The sequence below is a fragment of the Perna viridis genome, chromosome 3, assembly GCF_037379345.1.
Source record: "Perna viridis isolate PV_CMFRI_1.1 ecotype Kerala chromosome 3, ASM3737934v1, whole genome shotgun sequence".
NCBI classification, from domain to species: Eukaryota; Metazoa; Mollusca; class Bivalvia; order Mytilida; family Mytilidae; genus Perna; species Perna viridis.
In genome coordinates, this window is record NC_142447.1 from 32,468,515 (window position 1) to 32,489,681 (window position 21,167).

General features: G+C 33.1%; 1 protein-coding gene across 4 annotated transcripts in view; it reads right to left on the minus strand.

Annotated features, from left to right (window-relative positions):
* Window positions 1-401: 401 nt before the first annotated feature.
* Window positions 402-21,167, minus strand: part of LOC148621907 (C-myc promoter-binding protein-like) — a 51,502-nt gene continuing 30,736 nt past the window's right edge. For 2 of the 4 annotated variants that reach the window (XM_088576748.1, XM_088576749.1), the window contains exons 24-38: window positions 20,683-20,971; window positions 20,220-20,396; window positions 18,439-18,579; window positions 16,854-18,044; window positions 16,101-16,169; window positions 14,362-14,593; window positions 13,132-13,183; window positions 12,087-12,414; window positions 10,952-11,180; window positions 10,430-10,580; window positions 9,654-9,737; window positions 8,477-8,585; window positions 6,411-6,468; window positions 5,832-6,001; window positions 402-1,950 (exon numbers count right to left, since the gene is read on the minus strand). In XM_088576748.1, the coding sequence (XP_088432874.1) occupies window positions 1,814-1,950; window positions 5,832-6,001; window positions 6,411-6,468; window positions 8,477-8,585; window positions 9,654-9,737; window positions 10,430-10,580; window positions 10,952-11,180; window positions 12,087-12,414; window positions 13,132-13,183; window positions 14,362-14,593; window positions 16,101-16,169; window positions 16,854-18,044; window positions 18,439-18,579; window positions 20,220-20,396; window positions 20,683-20,971 (3,417 nt within the window). In that variant the 3' untranslated portion in view covers window positions 402-1,813. The remainder of the gene's footprint in view (window positions 1,951-5,831; window positions 6,002-6,410; window positions 6,469-8,476; window positions 8,586-9,653; window positions 9,738-10,429; window positions 10,581-10,951; window positions 11,181-12,086; window positions 12,415-13,131; window positions 13,184-14,361; window positions 14,594-16,100; window positions 16,170-16,853; window positions 18,045-18,438; window positions 18,580-20,219; window positions 20,397-20,682; window positions 20,972-21,167) is intronic. The other 2 variants (XM_088576751.1, XM_088576750.1) reach the window with 2 other exon arrangements.

The window sequence follows — 21,167 nt, forward strand, 5'->3', positions numbered from 1 at the left end:
ACCAATGGAACTTTCATACAATCTTTGTTGGTACCCGTCTCTTTTCTTTTACTCTTCCTACACCAATGGAACTTTCATACAATCTTTGTTACATATTTCCAATACACAACTCCTATTAAGATTTTGATTCAAATCAGTTTGGAGGTTTCACACAGCGAAAAGGGGAATATGTCATATGTCATTTATGAACATGGGGATTCAGGGGTACTCATCTCTTATTCCTCCTACACCACTGAATGGAATTTAATAAAACTTTCACTGATTTTTTTTTCCTATTTAGGAATTAAATCCAACTCACTTTAGAAGTCAAAAGGTGCATGGTATCAAATTTAGAGAGCACAGCTCACAATTCTTCTAGTTTTATTTCCATTTATCTACAACTGTTCAATAATTTCGTAAGACAAGTTTCAGGAGTATTTATTTTCAAATGAGCAGAATGAATTTAGTCATGATTACATTAATGGAAGAATACCCCAATATTGCATTTAAAACATTCACAGATCAACAATATACATTGAGTGATAACATAAAATGTTACATTTTATTTTTCAATTCCCACCTTTAAAAACACAACTTTACTTTCAATAGAAGGGGAAAATGTAAATGCTACATATACTTTAAAATGCTAAACTGGAAAAACTGCTCCTAACTTGACAAAATAATTTTATTCTATGCACAGTTATCCCTCAAACCCAACAAAATGTAAGAAGTAGAAAAATGAGTTCCTAAAGCAAAATTACTATAAATAGATCAGAATCTAAAACAGCAAAATGAAAAGATAAGGTTTTAAATTGAACAAATAAATTTTGCCACAACTCTATTTGTTTCAAAGGTTTTAGTACTTAAATTCCTTATAGAATGTAAAAGACAAAACAAACAAACCTCTATTAAAGTATGAACAAAGTAGAGTTATAACTTAAAATTGTTTTTTTAGGTATAACCCCAATAAAGCATTTCATCGAATAATAATAGTTAACAAAAAGTTTCACAATGTTAAGTGTTCAAGAAAACAAATGACCAACAAAACAATAACAGACAACAAAACATTGTCAGACAACATTATATGTTCTCTATAGATACCAATAAATTACATATATACAACCTTATATGTACCCAACATGTTTGTACAATTATTGATACACATATGTACAGCAACACACATCTTGCAACTTTGGTTATGTAAAACATTTAAGCAGCTTGTCACATTTGTAACTGCAACATAATTAAATACTGAGAAGTTTGTTCATTGGACACTTTAATGCAACACTTCATTTAAAAATTAAATATTAATTGAACACCAAGCATATTGTTTGTATCAAGCACTTAAATATATACGGTCTTGGCAAACACTGGTTATGTAAAAAAAAATAAAGAAAACTATCATCTTAAAAAAAACCAATATTTGTGAATTTTATTTATGAAATAAGCACCCAGTTAATCATCACAACATAAAAACCACGGCAAGTCACACAGCAGAGCAAAAATCTTATCACAGATAACCTATATTGCTACCATGTCATTAAGTGCTATTACTCCTTTATATTAACTATCCAGCACTATTTGGTCAGACAAGCACATTACTATTTCCAACTCTCTACAAACTTTTATGTCTAAGCTAAATAACTTGCAGTACTACTAGCCAACCTTCAATTAATTAACCATCAATCAATCACAGGATTAAATTTCAGATTGAACATAATCCTATCAATATTAACATGCACATTAGCCCAATGATCTTTGGGCTTGGCTCTAATTACATTAACATCACCATTACTTTACTGAATTTTAATGTCTTCATTTATTAATGGGAAAATCACACTTCCAATTCACCAAAGACCTTCCTACACCAGATAACTTTAGTTTTTCTGGGTCTATCATCTCTCTGTGTTCGTTTCATTTCCATCTGAGAGAGCTTCAGAAAGGCTTGACGAAATTCTCTGTCAAATGCATCTAAAATTTTCAAAAGAATGACATTATTTCATACAATTTAAAACAATCAATTTTCTTAACCATTCTTAAATTTCCGGGTCTTAGTAAAATATCATGAGGTCAAGGTTCCATGACATCAGGTTTAACAATAAAGACACTTATAATTCTGTTAAAAGATAAAAGTTCTATCTTCATGTATATATTGCAAAACATCAACTAGTATCACTTGTGTTGGACATAAATGTTCCCCAAACCTTCCCATTGTCACTGGAGTTCCCAAAATCAGTGTCTACAGCTCTATGATTTCTTAACTTTTTAGAATTTTTAAGTTTTTACCAGCAACCATCTTTGAATAGAGGACATTTTTCATTTTTCAATATGGCCCACCAGCAGCCCTTGTGGTAACCTATATTTTAACAAAGTATCAAGTCTAAACAAATTTTTTTCCCTATTTAAATGATTTTTTCAGTCTTTAAACAGCAGCCATTTTGAAATGGTGGTAATGTTTGAAAATTCAAATAGTGATTGCACATCGGCATATGGTGTCCTATTTTTAGTTTCACTCCATTCCGCCATTTTTTGGAAAGAGTAATCAAGGGAACCAAGGTTATAGCGGTAATCAAAAGAATGTAATCCTGGGACAAAGACCAGACATGGAAAACAGACATACACAACAAAGAACGTAAAGTAACTAAAATCATACATACAAAGTAACAAAAGTAATGAGCAACTTGGACTCCACTAAAAACTGGGAGTATGGACCAGGTGCACCGGTAGGGTAAGCATCCTCTGCTTTTCTAGAAACACCTGCCGAGTTGCTCATAAAAAGTCAAGTCCGGGGTAGGCAAACGAGGAAAGGAAAACTATGACCCGTTGAATAAATCAGTTTCCATGGTGCTGATGGATACACCATAACGATCCACGAGTTCATGATGACGACCATAAAACTTCTGTAGTGATGACTTCAATCTTGTAGCAACGTAACCCTGTTCCAGAAGCTATTTGTTAGAGTCCTAGTGCGATACAAAAAGTCTGTGTAATTTCGGCAAGCTCTGGCATAACGTACGAGTTGTGATATGAACACTCCATATGCAGGAGCCGAAGGGATGTTGCCACAGATGAAAGGAAAGTTCTGAATGAAAAGTCATCACGTCTGTCGTAAAGTTTGGTCAATAGTTTACCTTTACCATCGATTTCTAAGTGTAGGTCAAGATATGACGCTGACTTCACAGTGTCTGTAGTATCTTTTATCTCAAGTTCTTTTGGGTAGATGCGATGTATCGAATCCCCGAAATTAGGATTGTTTAAAGATAATACGTCATCTATACAGCGGAAACTGAGATTGAAGGATCTAGCCAAACAATATTCTTTCTTTCTGATCAGATCAGCTATAAAGTCAGCCCCATAAGAGTGAAGGAATAGGTCAGCAAGTAAAGGAGCACAATTTGTTCCCATTGGAATGCCGACCATTTGTTGAAAAACATGTCCACCACACTGGACAAATATGTTGTCAATTAAAAATTCCAGCATCTTCCTCTGTATATTTGGAAGATTATTTGGAATTATTTCTTACAAAGTATGAAGAATCTCTACCAAGAACTATATATTTGTATCTAGGTGTACCATCTTTTTTGTAAAAACAATGATGTATAATGTTTTTAAGTCGGGATTTTAATTGATTATGGTGAATAGAAATATACAGTGTTGAAAAATCACAGGTTTTAATGCTATTATATTCAGATAATAGTCTTGAACTGATTGTCTCCAAAAGATCTTTCGAATTTTTCAGAATCCACATTGAATTAATACCACTACGGGAGTAACAAGTATTGTGGTAGGACTGCAGACCCTCTTTGACAGTTGTGAGTATAGAAGTTAAAAGTTTTGAAAGAGGTTTGGTGGTACATTTTGCAGATCCAGCTATGAAACGTTTGTATGGATTCTTGTGAAGTTTAGGAATCCAGTACATAGACGGTAAATCACAATCATCGTCCTTAGTAGAGAGACCAAAAGAGGATAGCACAGATTTATGGTTTTCCACAATCTCTTCTTTGGAGAGAGTGGTAGCAGTATAGGTCTTATCGCTGCTATTATTTTCTACATCTACCTCTGATAATAAACATTGGAAATAAAATGTTTTGCAGACAAAACAATGTTGTTTTGGGCTTTGTCTGCTGGTACGACAACATACTTGTCATGTATAGTAGACAATGTTTTGCTACATCGGGGTCTTTGAAAACTGATGTAGCCTTGGCACTCATTGACCTACTTAAAACTTTCATTCGTTTCAAAACTAAAGACCTCACGGCCTTTAACCACTCTGACAGAGAATCAATGTCTTCTTGTTCTAGTTTTATCCATTTTCTTGCAGAGTCCTCGACATCATCCATAAGAACTTTAAGGTTATAATTCCAATTTATGGAGCGTGGTTCACTGTACTTGGGACCTTTAGAAAGGATATTATGCAGAGATTTGTTTTCGATAATGGTTAAATCTCCCGTAACGACGTGACCAGAAGGACCATATTTGAATGGAGAGGTTTTGCAAGAACAGTCATGTGGTTTAACCTTGAAGTCCTCAATCTCGAGGTTCTGCAATAGCCTTTTATAATTGGAAATTTTGGATGCAATGGGTGAAGTATAGGAATATGAAATAATTGGTATGGATTTGTCTCTGAAATATGGGGGAATTTTGTTGGTAACGTTTTTGTGATGGAGGATGTTAGCCAAATTAATTGCATCTATACCTTTGTTGACAAAAGGTAGTGGAAGAAATGATCGTTTTTCTTCATCTTGACTTTTCACACAAACTGGTTTAAAGAGTCTGTGGAAACCAATATCCAAAATGATGGCAACAAGTCTGTATAATGATGAGGTGGGGTCAGAAACAGGAGTGTCAAGACTTGTTTTGTAAAGGGAGTGTAGTAGAGTGAGAGGTATAGAATAAAAATTGGTTCTAATGTGATGAAGTCCAAGAGGTTTTTGTATGAAAGGAAGGAGACCATCTATGGAGACATCATGTAACTTAGGTGATGTATAATGGCAATGGCCATGACTCCTTTCCCGTCCTGTCTTGGATTTTTGTCAAATAAATTCATCACATTTATGCTATTGTTATATTGGCTTGAAAGGTTTCCTATACTTTTGATGTTGTCATTGCATCCGTAAGGTATTGCAGTACCTAGTCTGCGTATCCAGTACTCCTCTCTTTCCCTACGATAGTTTTTACTTAGAATGAGATTGTTTGTAGGATGGTAAATTTTTTCTAAAATACGAACTTTCACGGAGAGGATTGAATGATCTTGTTGATTAAAGTGTTGATAAACTGTCGGGAATTTGATGGTGTTAATTCCCGAATGATGACAGCACATTCTTTTATTTAATCGTTTTTGCGTTTCTCTGACATATATGGAAGGTTTTGTTTGTAAGGGAACTGGAGAAGTAAAGGTCAGTTATAAGAATGTTGCATGTTTTGCAATTTTTAATACCACATTTTGATATGGTACAATATGGTTCGTCGTCGTTGTAGTCAAATATATTGTTTAAAGTGATGGTACATGGTTTGATAATTTTAAAATAGTCAGAATTTTTATACTGGAATAGATGGTCTGCAGACTGAACATGTGATTGGGTATTTTTACTTGAATTGGTCGGGGCACTTTATATACCAGATGTGAGTGTGCTAAGATTCCCATCTGGGGACACCACATACTTACAAGACAACAGAGTGTCTGATCTGCTGTCAGGTTAGATATGTGGACCGAAGTATATGGGAAAGAATTATAAAAGTTAATAAAAGAATAAAAACAATATGTTATGAGAGAAAAATGTCCTTCATACCAGTGAAAAAAAAAAGCTATAACACTAAATTAATTACTAAATTATGATTGTAAGCATTCTTACCACAATCAATATTTTCTCTCCCACATGCCACAAGAGCAAGGTATAAGATATCTCTGTACATGCTCCTGTGTCTGTTCCTCACTCGCAAACGTCTACGACAATTCATTACCATCTTTATAGGACTCAGCAAATCATTACACTGAATACTGCTTATAATCTGATGTAGAATTCTGTTGAAAAATGAGTTTAGTTAGTATAAAACCAAACAAACTTTATTAAAAGCTATGATTAATTCATTGGTGCTAACTAATGTCCATTCACATTCTTTTTAGAACAACATCTGAACAACTGAGTTGATCCTACTTAGTACTCTAAACCAGATCGTTATCATTCTAAAATACAGAACATATTGCAGTAACTGACATGACTTGAACAAGTCATTCTAATCAATCTATCTATATGTATGTGCTTAGTGAAGGAGTAGTGACTATTGATTTTAAAATATCTATCTACGTGTTAGTAACGTGTTAGGTCAATATTATATTTAAATAAAGATAATTGAAGGAAAAGTAAATTTGAGATGTTGGACTGGGCATTGGCATAATCAATTATGCTACTAGGTTTTTCTTCAATACTTACGCTCTATTGAATGGTCTAGCCTCAGTGACTAATGCATCAACTGTATGTGAACTATGACCTGCAAATGAAAAAAAAAAAAAAAAAAAAAAAAAAAAAAAAGCTTAGAATTGTAATTTATATTCCCTTTCTGGTGTACTTTGAACAGCATTAGTCTGAATTGTGTTGTTGCAATACAATTCTTTCACTTGTACTCTACCATAGATTAAATATGATCAAACTAATCAACTGCTAAAAACAAAAAATTTTTGCATTTCAAGGGCAATAACTCTAACATGAAGTCGTCCAAAAATTTTGATACCTTCAAACTTTTGTAGGCCTTATCATAAAAAGTATTTCAGCAAGTGAAAGTTTAATTCTATATGTAATAGTTTTCAAGATAATGGCTGAAAACTGTAAAAAAAAGTCTAGATTTACCTTTCAAGGGCAATAACTCTTACATGGAGTCGTCTGACAACTTTGATCCCGCCAAGACTTTAGTAGGTCTTATAATAAGGATCATTTCAGCAACTGAAAGAATTTGGCTAAACCTAATGGTTTTGGAGATATATGAGAAAAAACTTCTGACTGACCCCTTTGTTCTATCTTTAGTAACATCAGATATATTTTTCAATGGATCAAAAATCCCTACATTAGTTCTATGAAAAATACCCTAAGGAACATTCATACCAAATTTGGTTCCAATTGGTCTGGTAGTGTCAGAGAAGACCTTAGAAAGAAATAACTTTGAAAATTGGAAAATCAAAGTGCTATCAGCACTGGAGGTTTTTGATTCTTGTGAATATTGTAGCATGAACCAAATTTCAAAGATTACATGATGTAAAATAAAATTGTGATCATACATTTGCATTTTTCATATTTAATATTAAGAACTGTTTTGTCCCTAATATGTATTAACCAGATGTCAATCCATACTTTGACATCTTCAAACTTTTGTAGGCCTTATCAGAAGTATATCAGCAACTGAGAGTTTCATTCTATCTATCATAGTTTGCAAGATACTGGCTGAAAACTGTAAATAACAAAAAAAACAAAAACAAAAAAAACATCCATTTTCACCTTTCAAGGGCAATAACTCGCATGGAGTCGTCTGACTACTTTAATTCCATCAAGTCTTTTGTAGGTCATATAATAAGAATCATTTCAGCAATTGGAAGAATTTAGCTAAACCTTCTGGTTTTGGGGATATATGCAAATAACTACTGCCTGACCCTATGTTCTATTTTTAGTAACAGCAGCCATGTTTTTCAACAGATCAAAAATCTCCACATCAGTTCCATGCACGATCCCCAAGAGACATACATGCTAAGTTAGGTTCCAATTGGTCAAGCAATGTCAAAGAACAGTTTTGAAAGAAATAACATTAAAACAGCAAACAAAAAATTTAAAAAGAGCAATAACTCTGACATGGCTTATCAGATTAAAACGAAATTTTTACTACACATAGATCTCATCATGCTGAACACTTTCACATCCTCAGAAGTTGGCTAAACCTTATACTGTGAAAGTACTTTAATACCTGGATTTGGGAAGAAACACGAAATTCGAGGATTCTTGAAGTCATGGTTTTGAGCTTTTCAATACACACATCAATGGAAATCTCCTTTTTGTTGGGAACCAAATTTCGTGGTTTGACCTACCAACAAAAACCTTGAAAAATGGTACCCCACAAACGATAATTCTTTCACAGTAGTTTTGGAGATATCTACAAAAATTACTGCCTGACCCCTATCCTAATTTTTTTTAGTATCGACGGCCATGTTTTTCGAGGAATCAAAAATTCCCCAATCAAGCAGGATACCCCAAGGAACATTCATAAGTTTGCTTCTAATTGGTTAAGTAGTGTCAGTGGAGAAGAGTTTTGAAAAATTGTTAACAATGACGAACAACATGGACAGATATCAAGTGATGGCTATAGTTCACATGGCCTTTGGCCAGAGTGAGCTAATAAATTGAGCTTTATTTTGAACTACACTCAACTGTGAAAAAGGTACTCAAAGTAAATTTTGCCACTTGTCCTAGGTATTTAAGTCTGACTTTAATAGTTGTGTTCTAGATATTAACCTTACCTTCATTCCATGCCTTGTACATGGGTAAACCCACCTCCTCATGAATTCTGAAGTTATCCCACTGTGGTCTCAGTAACACGTGTTTACTGTTATACACACCATCTGAATACTACAATTTATATAAAATATGATGACATTTTTAATGATAATGATATCAGAACCAATTTTCTCCAGCTCCTTTTACTTAACATAAGTTTTGTTTTTTTTTTATCTTAAAACAACTAATAGTTTTCACTTTCTTCAATAAAACAGGATAAGAACAAAATGTACAAAAAAACTTCACTTATGTAGAAGAGTAATCAAGGTGAAGCAAGATTCTAGCAGAAATCAAAAGAATGTAAACCAGGGACAAAGACCAGACATGGAAAACAGACATACACAACAAAGAACATAAAATAACTAAAATAATACATATGAAGTAACAAAAGTAAATGAGCAACTCGGACTCCACTAAAAACTGGGAGCATGGACCTGGTGCACCGGTAGGGTAAGCATCCTCTGCTTTTCTAGAAACACCCGCCAAATAGCCCATAAAAAGTTAAGTCCAGGGTAGAAGAAAGAGGAAAGGGAAACTATGACAGGTTGAACAAATCAATTTTCATGGTGCAGATGGACACACCATATCGATCCAGGAGTTCATGATGACAACCATAAAACTTCTGAAGTGACGACTTCAGTCTTGCACCAACATAACCCTGTTTCAGAAGCCTAATTGTAAGAAGTCTAGCACGATACAAAAAGTCTGCGTAGTTATGTCAAGCTCTGACATAAGGTATGAGTCGGATATGAAAACTCCATATGCAGGTGCCGAAGGGATGTTGCCATAGATGAAAGGGAAGTTGACAATACTGAATGAAAAGTCATCAGATTTGTCATATAGTTTGGTCAATAGTTTTCCTTTACAATCGATCTCTAAATGTAGAAAGATGGAAATATAGATTCTTCTTCAGTTTAGAGTGGATTAAAATATTTCTACACTTGAGAAAAAATCTTGATTTCAAATATCTCTAGAGTAGAAATGGTATTAATCTATTGAGCCATAAAACTTTTAAATCCCCTAGGGAATTAAATTATTTTTAATCACCTGGTCTAACGGTATGGAAATTCCTCAAAAATGGGAGAAAGATGATTTTCCAAAAAAGTTTTAATTATCTTTCTGATCATATATAACACTAACCTGTTGAGTTTTATTTAATGTTTTGGCTGTTAGTAGAAATCCAGGTAGATGGCTTGGTACCTCTATCCTTTTGAAATACCAGACCTGTAAAAGCAAACAGAAACTCATCAATATGTTTCTGAGAAATTTCTTGTAGCAGAAAAATGAATAAAATGCTTTGCATTGTGCAGCTTAAAACAACAGCAGAGGGCAAACCCAAAACAGTCTGTGTAATGAAAGTTAAAATTTACAATTAGACATAAGGAATTAGCAAATAATGAACAGTAAAGAAAATACTTTACCCTTACCAAAACCCCTTTGATCAATCAAAACCTTTCTATTAAGAAACTTTGTGGTCAAATATGCTTTTACTCCAGTTATTGTCAAGAAACAATGATAATGTTAGTTTCTGACTTAGGGTAAAAAATCTTAACTACTTGTGACTTGATCAATTTCAAAGACTATGATTGGAATTACTTCCCATGGAAGTTAAGAATATTTCAGACTTAAGTATTTTTTACTTTTGTGGCTCCGGGACCAGGCTTTTGTGGTAAGGAACCTTGTGAAACAATTTCATAGAAATACATATCCTAATACTAAAGTTAAGTCTAAATCTTTATTCATAAATTGCTTGTTTTTTTTCCACACAATCCCAATTGGTTGTGAAAATAACATATAAATGGATCTGAGTTTACAAAGATTGAAAGTAAATATTCAGTAAAAAAGGAATCATAAAAGCAAATATCAGCAATGAGCTAACAGCTTTTGTAGATTGAAAGAATTTAAACCTTTCTTACCAAGTTCCAGAAAATTATTGGATGTTCATCCAGGAAGTTGTCAGATATCAATGAGAGGTCACCTTCATTCGACAGAATATTTTCTAATTCCTTCCTCAGAACCAGAGGACTCAGGTAGGGCACAGTAATTGGATCAACATTAGAAGTACATCTATAAAACATGTTATCAAATTAAAAAGTTTTTTTATTAGTTACCACAATCTAAATTACTCCTGAATCGAGGTGGACTAAATATGAGTCAAATACAGCAAATTTCTTGGTTCTCAGGCCAACTTTCATGAAAATCAATGTGCAAGAGGCATTTCTTATTACATGTACCTTTTTATTGCTAATAAATAAGTAATACATGGGATAGCTTCACATGAATCTTGTGAGTAACATAGGAGTTGCAATTAATGTTATAGCATACAGATAGAAAGACACATCTATCAAACTTTGTTTATGGCAATGTAACAACAACAGGAAGTTAACCAATCCTCTGGTATTATACAAAAGTAACATATCCTTAATAAATATACCTACCTTTCCATGAAGTCTTTTTTCATCTCTGGAGCTGGATCAGGCCCTGAAGGAAGAACCTCATCCTCTCCAATAGATATCCGTAATGGTGATCTCATCATTCTAGCTTGGTAATCATCATTTGAATCGTACGATGATCCATAAAGCATGTTATCTGTAGCATTGGTAAAACATTCACTTGCACACCTTCTTCGCAGACCTTTTACTGCCATGTCCTCTAAGTTCAAAGAGCCTTCAGAAGCAAACATCATTATAGATTTTAGAATAATTATACAAATGTACTGAATGATAACATGAAGTTGAACACATTTTTGTGCTAGTTTTACCCCCCACATATACAGGAAGTTGATATCAATGCCTATGCCTCATCTATATAAAGCCACAGACCAAATATGACATCAATCTGTCAAGTGAAAATTGAGATTTGTGGCAAAATTTCTTTATCATTCTATACAGTGAACAATTCCAACAAACAGAACATTGATATCAGACAGTTATTGAAATATCTTAAAAGACATATCCCCCATCTAGATAAAGCTACATACCAAATTCGAAATCAATCTATCCAGTGGAAGCCAAGTTTGATAGATCAATGGATGAACAAGGTAATTCCAATACAAAAATAAAATCAAAATTAAGAACTAAAAACATCATCACCAAACGCACTCTGATAATCTTATGGGATGTATAACTTAAAAGTTCCATGCAAAATATTTCCATGAACAAGTTTTACTCACTTTTGAGTCTTTTCATTTTATGTTTTCAGTTAGTGTTATTTGCAAGTGAAATACTATGAAAGAAACAAGACAGGTATAGTCCTTCACTTTTACTACCAAGATTCCATATTGTGAGTTCAAGGCTTGTAATGGTTCCAAGCTGACTGAAAAAAACCTTGACCAAAATCTTTCTGAAGGATACAGTGGAAAGCTCTGTGTATATTGTGAAGATCTGTTCCATTCAAACAAATTCATTTTCTTTGTTATTTTTGTGAAAGCTTCTCTTTATTAATTTTTGACTAAAAACATTGAAAAATGTTTTCAGCTAAAGCTATATTATGGTTATGACAATCTTTGATAGAAATTTTAAGTTGAAATGGAACAGTTGAAAGCAAGCTAAGCAAGGCATGGTGATAACATACTATTGGAAGACTGGGGACTATCAGGACTTCTAGCTGCTGCCTCAGCCAAATGACTATCTTTCTTAGCCTGTAGGTGTGAAGGACTGGATTTTTTGGATTTGGAAGGAGAATGTGCAGGACTTGGTGACATACTGTCATCTTCTTCCAAATGTTCTTCTCCAAAGAAGAAAGCATTTGGATTATCTAGACTAGAAATGGATGACCGGCGATCGTTATCTTTTGGATCCTGAAGAACCCATGGGTCATGTCCGCTATGACTAGATCTGACATCACTGTCTTTATCATCCTCTATATCCAATAATCCTGATTGTTTGTTGCCTCTCCAATCCTACAAAGAAAGTTAAAAAAATCATTATAATATAGTCTATGTTTTACTATAGAGAATACAGTTTGACCAAAACAGAAACTCTGAAATCCCATACTTTATTCATCCGCTACAAAAAATGCACTAGGCAACAAAGCTAGTGAGGTACAATATTCAAAACACAGCATCCCCTCACCACGTAAATAAGATGACCTGGTTACTGAAAACATTTATTTTTAACTTTGAAAATTAATAAGGTTCAATATTTTAAAAACCCAAAACAATAATGAAATTATTAAGAGATTTGGTGGTCTGCATAAGGCCAGTCCATTCAAATTTGTGAATTTACAAGGTTGAATACTATTATAATGCTGATCTGTTTAATCAATGTTGTCAAAACCCATTGTCAATGATACAAGACAAATCATGGTACTGTATCGCTAATTAACTAATTAACATTTTCTGCGTAGTCATGCTACACAAAGTTTTGGTATCTCATTTTTATGGAATGTTTCAGTAACATTTAATCAGTGGCTGGCATAGGTCAATTGACGGGCTAAGTATGCTTACAAATCTACTAAAAAATGATGATTTTAGAGTAAAAGAATAAGGATTGCCCCTATGATCATGAACCCTAGACCTTGAAAACTAATGAAGTCTTGAAGATCTGAGCTTAAAAATATACAGATTTTGAGATACTAATCAGTTATTGAAATGAAACTTATAGCATATGACACATACCTTCACGTATATATGTAGGTTGGGGACTAGTTTATTGCTGCAGAATATACATCTAAAAAAGACAAGCATATATCTGTACAAGTTTAATTATGAGTAAAGTATAGTTCAATACTGTTTAACCAAATGTAATCTGATAAGGAATACTTCTTGTAACTATAAATTAACAAAAAAATTCAATAATGGCACCTGTTGCCTTAATTATAGCCATGTTTACTGTATTTTCCGGACTATAAGTCGATGTGGAGTATAAGTCGAAATTGCCTAATTTTGACCAAATTCGATGACAAAAACATAGGTAAGTCGAATTCAGCAGATAAGTCGAGGTTCAAACGTGTGCACTGATTTAGTAGGTGTCAGCTGAGATCTGTTTTCAACAGTATATTATTGTAGCCATGCTGTTAAGTATAATATTTCTGAAATAAATTAGTGTACTTTGTCCATGAGTTCAATTATTTTTATTGAATGTCGTGTCAATGGCTCTGAAGCCTTAGATCATAAGGTGTACAAAATTGTAAACAATTCAAGCCTGGGCATCCATGCATGAAATACGCAGGAAATTCGTATGATGAATTGGTCATAATTACGAGCGGTAGTTAATAAACAATATTACCTGGTATTACGAAATACGGTAAAAAAGAATTGTTACCTGCAAATTTGGTTGCAATTGGCCATTTAGATAACACCTGAACTATAATTATAATTTGAGCCACATGGGAATGTGTTACGACATACCCTAAATAGGTATAAATTTGCATATTAAAGAGCCAATAACCCCAGAACATTCGATATTGTCTTTCTAGTTAAAAAAAGTTTTGTTCACTTATCTTCTAGAGTTTGTTTGTATATTTTAATGGTTTCAAAGTTTTATTAACATCGTCGTATTCATAAAGGATAGCGGCAATGATCAATAATATTCTAATTCAATTGCTGGTTTGACTGTTTGAGTGACGGCTTTCGTTTATTGCTGTTTACCCAAAATTTTGAATTAAAGCAATCAAAAGTGAACTAAACAAATCTAATGAAATTGTATGATGCATTGTAGATGAACATTTTTTCTTGAAAAATCCTCATATAAGTCAAAGTGGACGATAAGTCGAGGCTGGCACTTTGCTGAACAAAAATACTGACTTATAATCCGGAAAATATGGTAAATTTATCAAATGTATGCCTATGTTCATTTTTAATCTTAATGCAATAAGTAAGTTGTTGGTAAATACACTGTGTACATACGAAGTATTAAGGTTAGAATGGTCAGCTGACCAGCCAGCCATTATCTCTTCATCATACAACAACAGGCGACATTTTCCACATCTACAAGTACTGCTAATCTCAACTTCCATAGCTATGTCACTTAGTTTACACTGTAAGCTGGCAAACTTTGTCTTTTGTCTATCACCAAACTCTTTTAATGGAATGTATTGTTCTATAAATGATGATGAAGGAATCAAGCTACCAAGTTGTGCTGCAATTAAAGACATATAAATATTGCTTATTGAAAAAAAAAATTCAAGCCAGTTGTTTATTTAAGGCTTTTACACATAGTAAAAAAAAAATAGGGGGCTCAAATTTGAGGTGCTATGGGTTTTATTACATTTACTGCTGGACTTAGCTTTATCTGAAAAACTTATATTTTCAAATTTCAGATAACATTATGTTATCTTGAAAATTAATCTGGTGTTAACTGTTATTAACTTATTGATCTAGAATGGATACTTTTAACATCCTTGACTACAGTCCTGCATCCAGCACAAATAGTTATCTACTTCCAAGTTCAATAGTTGTACAATGCACCATGGATACTTTCCTCAAGAGTTAACAGGAAATAAAAATGAGGGGCATGTGTAGATAAACATTTTACAATGAGAGTAAAAACAAAGACATGATTGCAAGAAATGTTTTTAAATTCCCATCTCCTTGACAGAAGGATCACTCTTATCTTCAGCTGTCTGAGATCTTGGAGAGAAAGATGTTAATTTGAACCCCTCAAGTTTATCTGTCGATTTATAATAATCTATTTAGTCAACATCATACTATTAGTGAATTAATAAATTAGAAACAAATTAACCTAGTTTTACAGTATTATAAAAGGTCAATTTTTGTCATGTCAGAATAACTACTGATAATTATGTTTTCTGTTTATTACAATTACTTACGAGAATTATTTGTATAACTACATTGTACTTGAGGCCTAAAAAAAAATATGTTTCTGGTAACCCGACTGACCCTAGTTTGGGCTCCCTGACCCTAACTTTTTTATGGCGTCGGCAAAAAAAATCCGGAATTTCTGCGTTTTCCAACACTGATTTGCATTTTATTGTATTTAAATTGCTTTACGGTGTGGAGACCCATTATCACAGTAAGAACACTATGGCGAATGCCAATGCGAGTTTAGTATTTGCAATTAAAATTGCAAAATGTTAGCATTTGGAGGCTAAAGACCTACAGAAATGTTACATACGTCCACAAAAACAAGAAAATGATTTAAACTTGAACTATGCTTCTATTATATATGCTACCAATATAACTGCACTACCAAACAATAGCTGCAATTTTCTGGCTAGGAATTTGCCTACTTCTACAATTAGCCACAGCATTTCAAACTCAATCATAATTTCTTATCCTAATTTTAGTCTATTTTACTAATACACGTACGCATATCAAATTTTCACTGAATTCTATAACCATCACTTTGGTACCACTGATTTGACATTCTGGATTACACATGTACTTAACATTTTGATACCATTTTATCATAAATGAAAACTACAAATGTGAGGTAATTACAAATAACTAACAAGCTAGAGGGGGTCACTGTTACAATACACAGATCAACTGCAAACAAATATGAAAACTGTGAAACTTCTATGACACATGTGTATGATATATGAGGAGGTTGTCATATAAAATTCACTCATTAAAACACAACTATAAACATAAAGTTTTAGAATCCAAACCAGAACCAATCTCACCAAAATCTGTCATTGCTGTATAGTGCTCTAAGAACGAAGCTGTTGGTAAACTACCACCTAGTTCTGCAACTATTAAATATGCCAATTTTCTTTAACATCAGTTTGTAAAAAACTGAATTCTAAAACTTAAAAATATTTTATACAATCAAACAGAAGGGTTTTAAGACTTATGCTTTAATTGAATCAAGGATAGTTTTTATGGATACATGTCTCATGTAATTTCAAACGAACTGACAAAAATATATGTACTAACTTTTGATAGATCATCTAAGGTAAATGTACCCACATGATTTTAAAACATGTTATATTACTTTTGGCAAAATGACAAAACCATATCGTTTTTTAAATCTATTCTTGCTCAAAGTGAATCATATGTAGCAGGAAGTAGACAATTAATTTCAATGTTTATCTCAGTTGTGACATTAACCTAAGTTTAAACCTGTATTTGTATTACAAGTATATTCATGAAAGAGTCATTGTTTTATGAATCACCCAATTTATAGAATCACAATCATAATAAATGATTATTTTAATGGTACCACATTCTAAATTACAGTTATCAGGGTATTTATGGCCTAAAATTTCCATTCTTTGGTCACTGCACACTACTGTGATTGCCACAAATAAAAAGAACAACCATTTTCAAGGTCATAGAAGAAATCATCACATTAAGGCACCTTAGCTGTGGAAGCTTTTGTAACAATCTTAGGGTTTATCTATGTGCATGAATTGATTCAGAGAAACAAAACTTACCATTTCTGCTTGGAACAGACTTCACTCCTCCATCATGTGTATCCTTTAAGCTACTATGTCTCTTAGGAACATCAACTCCTCTAATGTCCTCATGAACATCAATTGAAGAATTTGAGCCAAATTTAGTTGGAGTTGTAATTGTGTGTTTTAATTCACTGAATTTGTTAGCAAGGGCACCTGCACCAATTTTAAAGGCTCCACTCAGTCTTTCCTTGTGTTTACGGAAACTTCCGAATCTTTTGAAGCCAGACTCAGAACTACCATCTAATTCTGGTGTCCCATCTAAAGAATCTTGCGATTTCTTAGATGGTGACTGTAATGAAGATAAATACCCTTTAACAGGCCAAAAAGTGGATTTTCCAGTTTTGTCCTCTTTATCTAATGACCCTGGAGAAGAATTTGTCCTTCCAACATCTTTAAGACGTTTACCAACTCTCTCCAGTGGTGACAATGGTTGGTTATCCATTGTACTATCTAGACTATGTATAGAACCTAAACTAAACGTTCTTTCATCTCTTTTGTCTGTTGTATTATTGCACTCTTGTTTATCTTGACCTATAGTAAACATAGGTTGTGATTGGTCATTTACAGTTGTGATGGACACACCACTTGGCGCATTGACCTCAGACTCTGACCGCAAATATTTTCCATTGACATTAGAATTAGTTTTTGTAGCACTATCATCACTTGTATTAGTATTGTCAAAGAAACCAAGAGGGTCATTTTCTGTCACAGGTGTACCTATAGAAACACCTAGTCCTGGACTCTCTAGATTTGCTGACATTGTTGTGCCCTGTGGGGCATCTATTGGAATGGAAGATGGCCTATTTAGCCGATCTTGAGTACTGTCTGAATCAAGCACCACACCACTATCCTTTGTATCATCATCAGTTTTATTATTTTCCTCTGCCTTTTCTAACTTATCTCTCTCTTCAAGAAACAAGTTATCCTCTTCAGGTGCAATGTCAGTATATCTGTGTAGCCGGTCATCACCACTAACATGACGAGGACGCCAATTTGAAAATACACTATTTGCTCTTGGTTTTGAATGGTAGTCCCCTGCACTTTTATGTCGTTTTCGGGAATTGACATTTCTTCCTAAATTCAGGCTGCTATTCAAGTTCATCAGAGAATCTCCATCTTCTATATGTTGATTACTCACCATTAATAGTCCAGCAGAAGATGTAGAAACTACAATTCAAATCAGACATCAGTTAAACAGTATTTTCTGTATTCATATTCTATGCTAAGTAGTTACCAGAAATGAAAGACAAGAAAATAAATAAAAAAACAACACATTTTAGACACATAAATAGCACAAAATAAAAATTAGGACAACATGTTATAGTCTTATACATGATTTATGTAGATACGTAGCTGTTGTAGATATATCTTGGATTTTTAAGTATCAGGTGCATTTTTGAAAAGTCAATCTATACAACCACTGCCTATCAAAATGTAGGGGTTGCAAACTGAACATTGAAAACACATGCCTGTATTTACTTGTCAGATTGTTTTCATATCACTGAATGGTAGCAATTAATGTACCCGACATAGACCAATAGGACAGATTTTCTTATCTTACCTGTACTTCCAATTAATGTTTCTTTACTTCCAGAGCTACTAACACTACCCAGAGATTTCCTCACAATGCTGCCCATTCTCTGTCTAAAACTCTCTGAGGGATTGTGGTCTGCCTCATCAAACTTAATCAAGGTATCTTCTTCTGTAATATTCAAATAAGATAAATAAAGTAAACACCTAGTTATTTACATGTATAAATAACAAGTCTTTTAATTGACAATCTTTTCTAGAGATTCTTTTCAAGCATTGTAGAGCAATTTTTGTAAGTAAATGTAAGACACAAATACCAATTTGAATTTTCCTACTTAAGGTATAATTATTTCAGGATATGACAGTTTTCCATATCACCTCATTTTCTATTACTTCCCTATGGTATACATCACCATCACTGTATGTGTACCAAAAAAGCAACTATTAAAGGAGAAAAGACTTTAAGACCTGTTGTGGCCCAAATGCATATTACCTTTAATGTAACAGTCTTTGTAAGAATCATGCAAAATATACGATATGTGATACAACCCCCCCAAAAAAGGCTACATACTTTCATTTTTGTTATTAAGTTGCTTTATTTGACCAAATGATGAAATGTATTAGTCATTCCAATCTATCTTGTCTAAGAAGACAATTCACGTAAAAAATCCAACAGTGTTTAGTGTATTTTAGTGTTATTTGCAGAGTTATTTCCCTTAATTTTGAATTCTACAATACATTCTATATTATTTATATCTCTTATGACCAAGGGATATATGAAAAGACACATGTAAATTTCTGTTTACTGTAACATTTTAAATTTTTAATTCTAAGTATCAAAAATAAAAATATGAGGCTTCCAAACCATGTATCACATGATTCTTAGCTGGAGTGCTACTTACATAATGTTAAGTGGTAGTACATTGCTTGTAGTTAAAAATTTTAATTTTTTTTTGTACATTAAAACACCCCAGCTGTTGCCTAGCAACTAATATATTGGATAAACAAGTAATCAAAAAAATAAAAGAACTTAATTTTTATTACTCTTAAAAAGGCAAAATACACTTATCTTTATAAACAAAAACAAATAGTGAATTATGACAACTACTTTTGTGATGTGTAATTCAATCCCTAGCAAATATCTATAGCAACCACATTTTTAATTCAATAAAAAGTACATCTTAGCACATTAGTAGACAAGAATAAAAAATCAAATAACTTTACTGACTATGCACGATAAGAAAACCTATAATTTTTTACTAAGGAATTAATTCTTGGATACCTGAGAAAAAAAGAATGTTGAAATCCATAGCAATAAACATTATGCTATTAGAAATGTGAAAGAATGAATATGCCATTAAGAAAAGTTATATCTTCAATTCTTGCATTCTTTCAAAATTTTTTTTAGTAAAACAGAAAGCAAATATAACCACTCTTTTTCAATTCAAAAATCATTGTTAGTATAAGTAAAGAACTACTGATATCATGGTAGTGGATACAGGTTCCTAGCGACCAGAATTTACATCAGAGAAAATCTTATAAGTAAAGAACTACTGATATCATGGTAGTGGATACAGGTTCCTAGCAACCAGAATTTACATCAGAGAAAATCTTATAAGTAAAGAACTACTGATATCATGGTAGTGGATACAGGTTCCTAGCAACCAGAATTTACATCAGAGAAAATCTTATCATGCAATTACAAATAAATGTACCTTGTCATGAACAAAACTGATACAAATTTAGATTTATGACAGTTTTAGGACCAAATACCCTCCTTATAACCAATGGTTCTATATTAAGATTACAAACCATTGTCAAGTTTAGTTTCACTTTTCTGTCTCTTTGGTACATTGAACCTTAGTGAGCCTTTTAATTCCTTTTTTAATTTTTCTGCATTTTGAAGAGCCTCCTCTTGAACACTGACTTCAGTTATGGTTTTCAACTCATCATGGGTCATAGAGCTGTACCCTCTATCAGATATTCCACCTACCAGTATACAATGATGATTAACATATAGCATGTAAAAAATAGCTACATTTGAGGTTTTTGTCAGTGATTAGAACTCATAAAATATGCACGGCTAAGCAAGTAGCAAAACAAATTGTACACCAGTGATGTAACTTAAAGACCCGAAAACATAGTCTATTATTATTCTATGAGGAACAAAAAATTTCATAAGTATTCTTTTGCTCTATCACTTCATCTTCTATCTAATCCATGTAAACATAAATATTGTGTCTTTCAGTATCATTATAACTAACAACCAACATACCTGTGCTTGTGCTTTCTTCTTTATTACTCTGAACCTTGACAGGATCATGATCACTATTTGTTGATTCTTTCTTTAGAATAGATACTGTCATTTTCTCATCCCCGTGATCTCCTAGGAAACTATCTAGACTGGTTCCATCATATTCACTCTCAGAGTAAGAGCAGATGGAGGCACTCCTTCTCCTGAGTCCTCGTCGGAATTGAGCTACACCAATAATAACATTTCTCATTTTCCTCCACATCACTGATGCTTTACTTTTTGTAGTTGGCCATGTACCCTCAAACACAGCCTGAAAATTAACAAGTAAATGCAATTACCATCATGAAAGGGTGTTTAAATTACCTTAAACGTAACTGATCAATTCATTTGTTAAAGCTAACATAGAACAAAGAATAATCTAATCCCCGTCCTCAACTGTATTAACATTAGTTTTGATGCTGCAATCCATGATGAAAACATTCCAATGAAGTTTCAGGTAAAAGAAA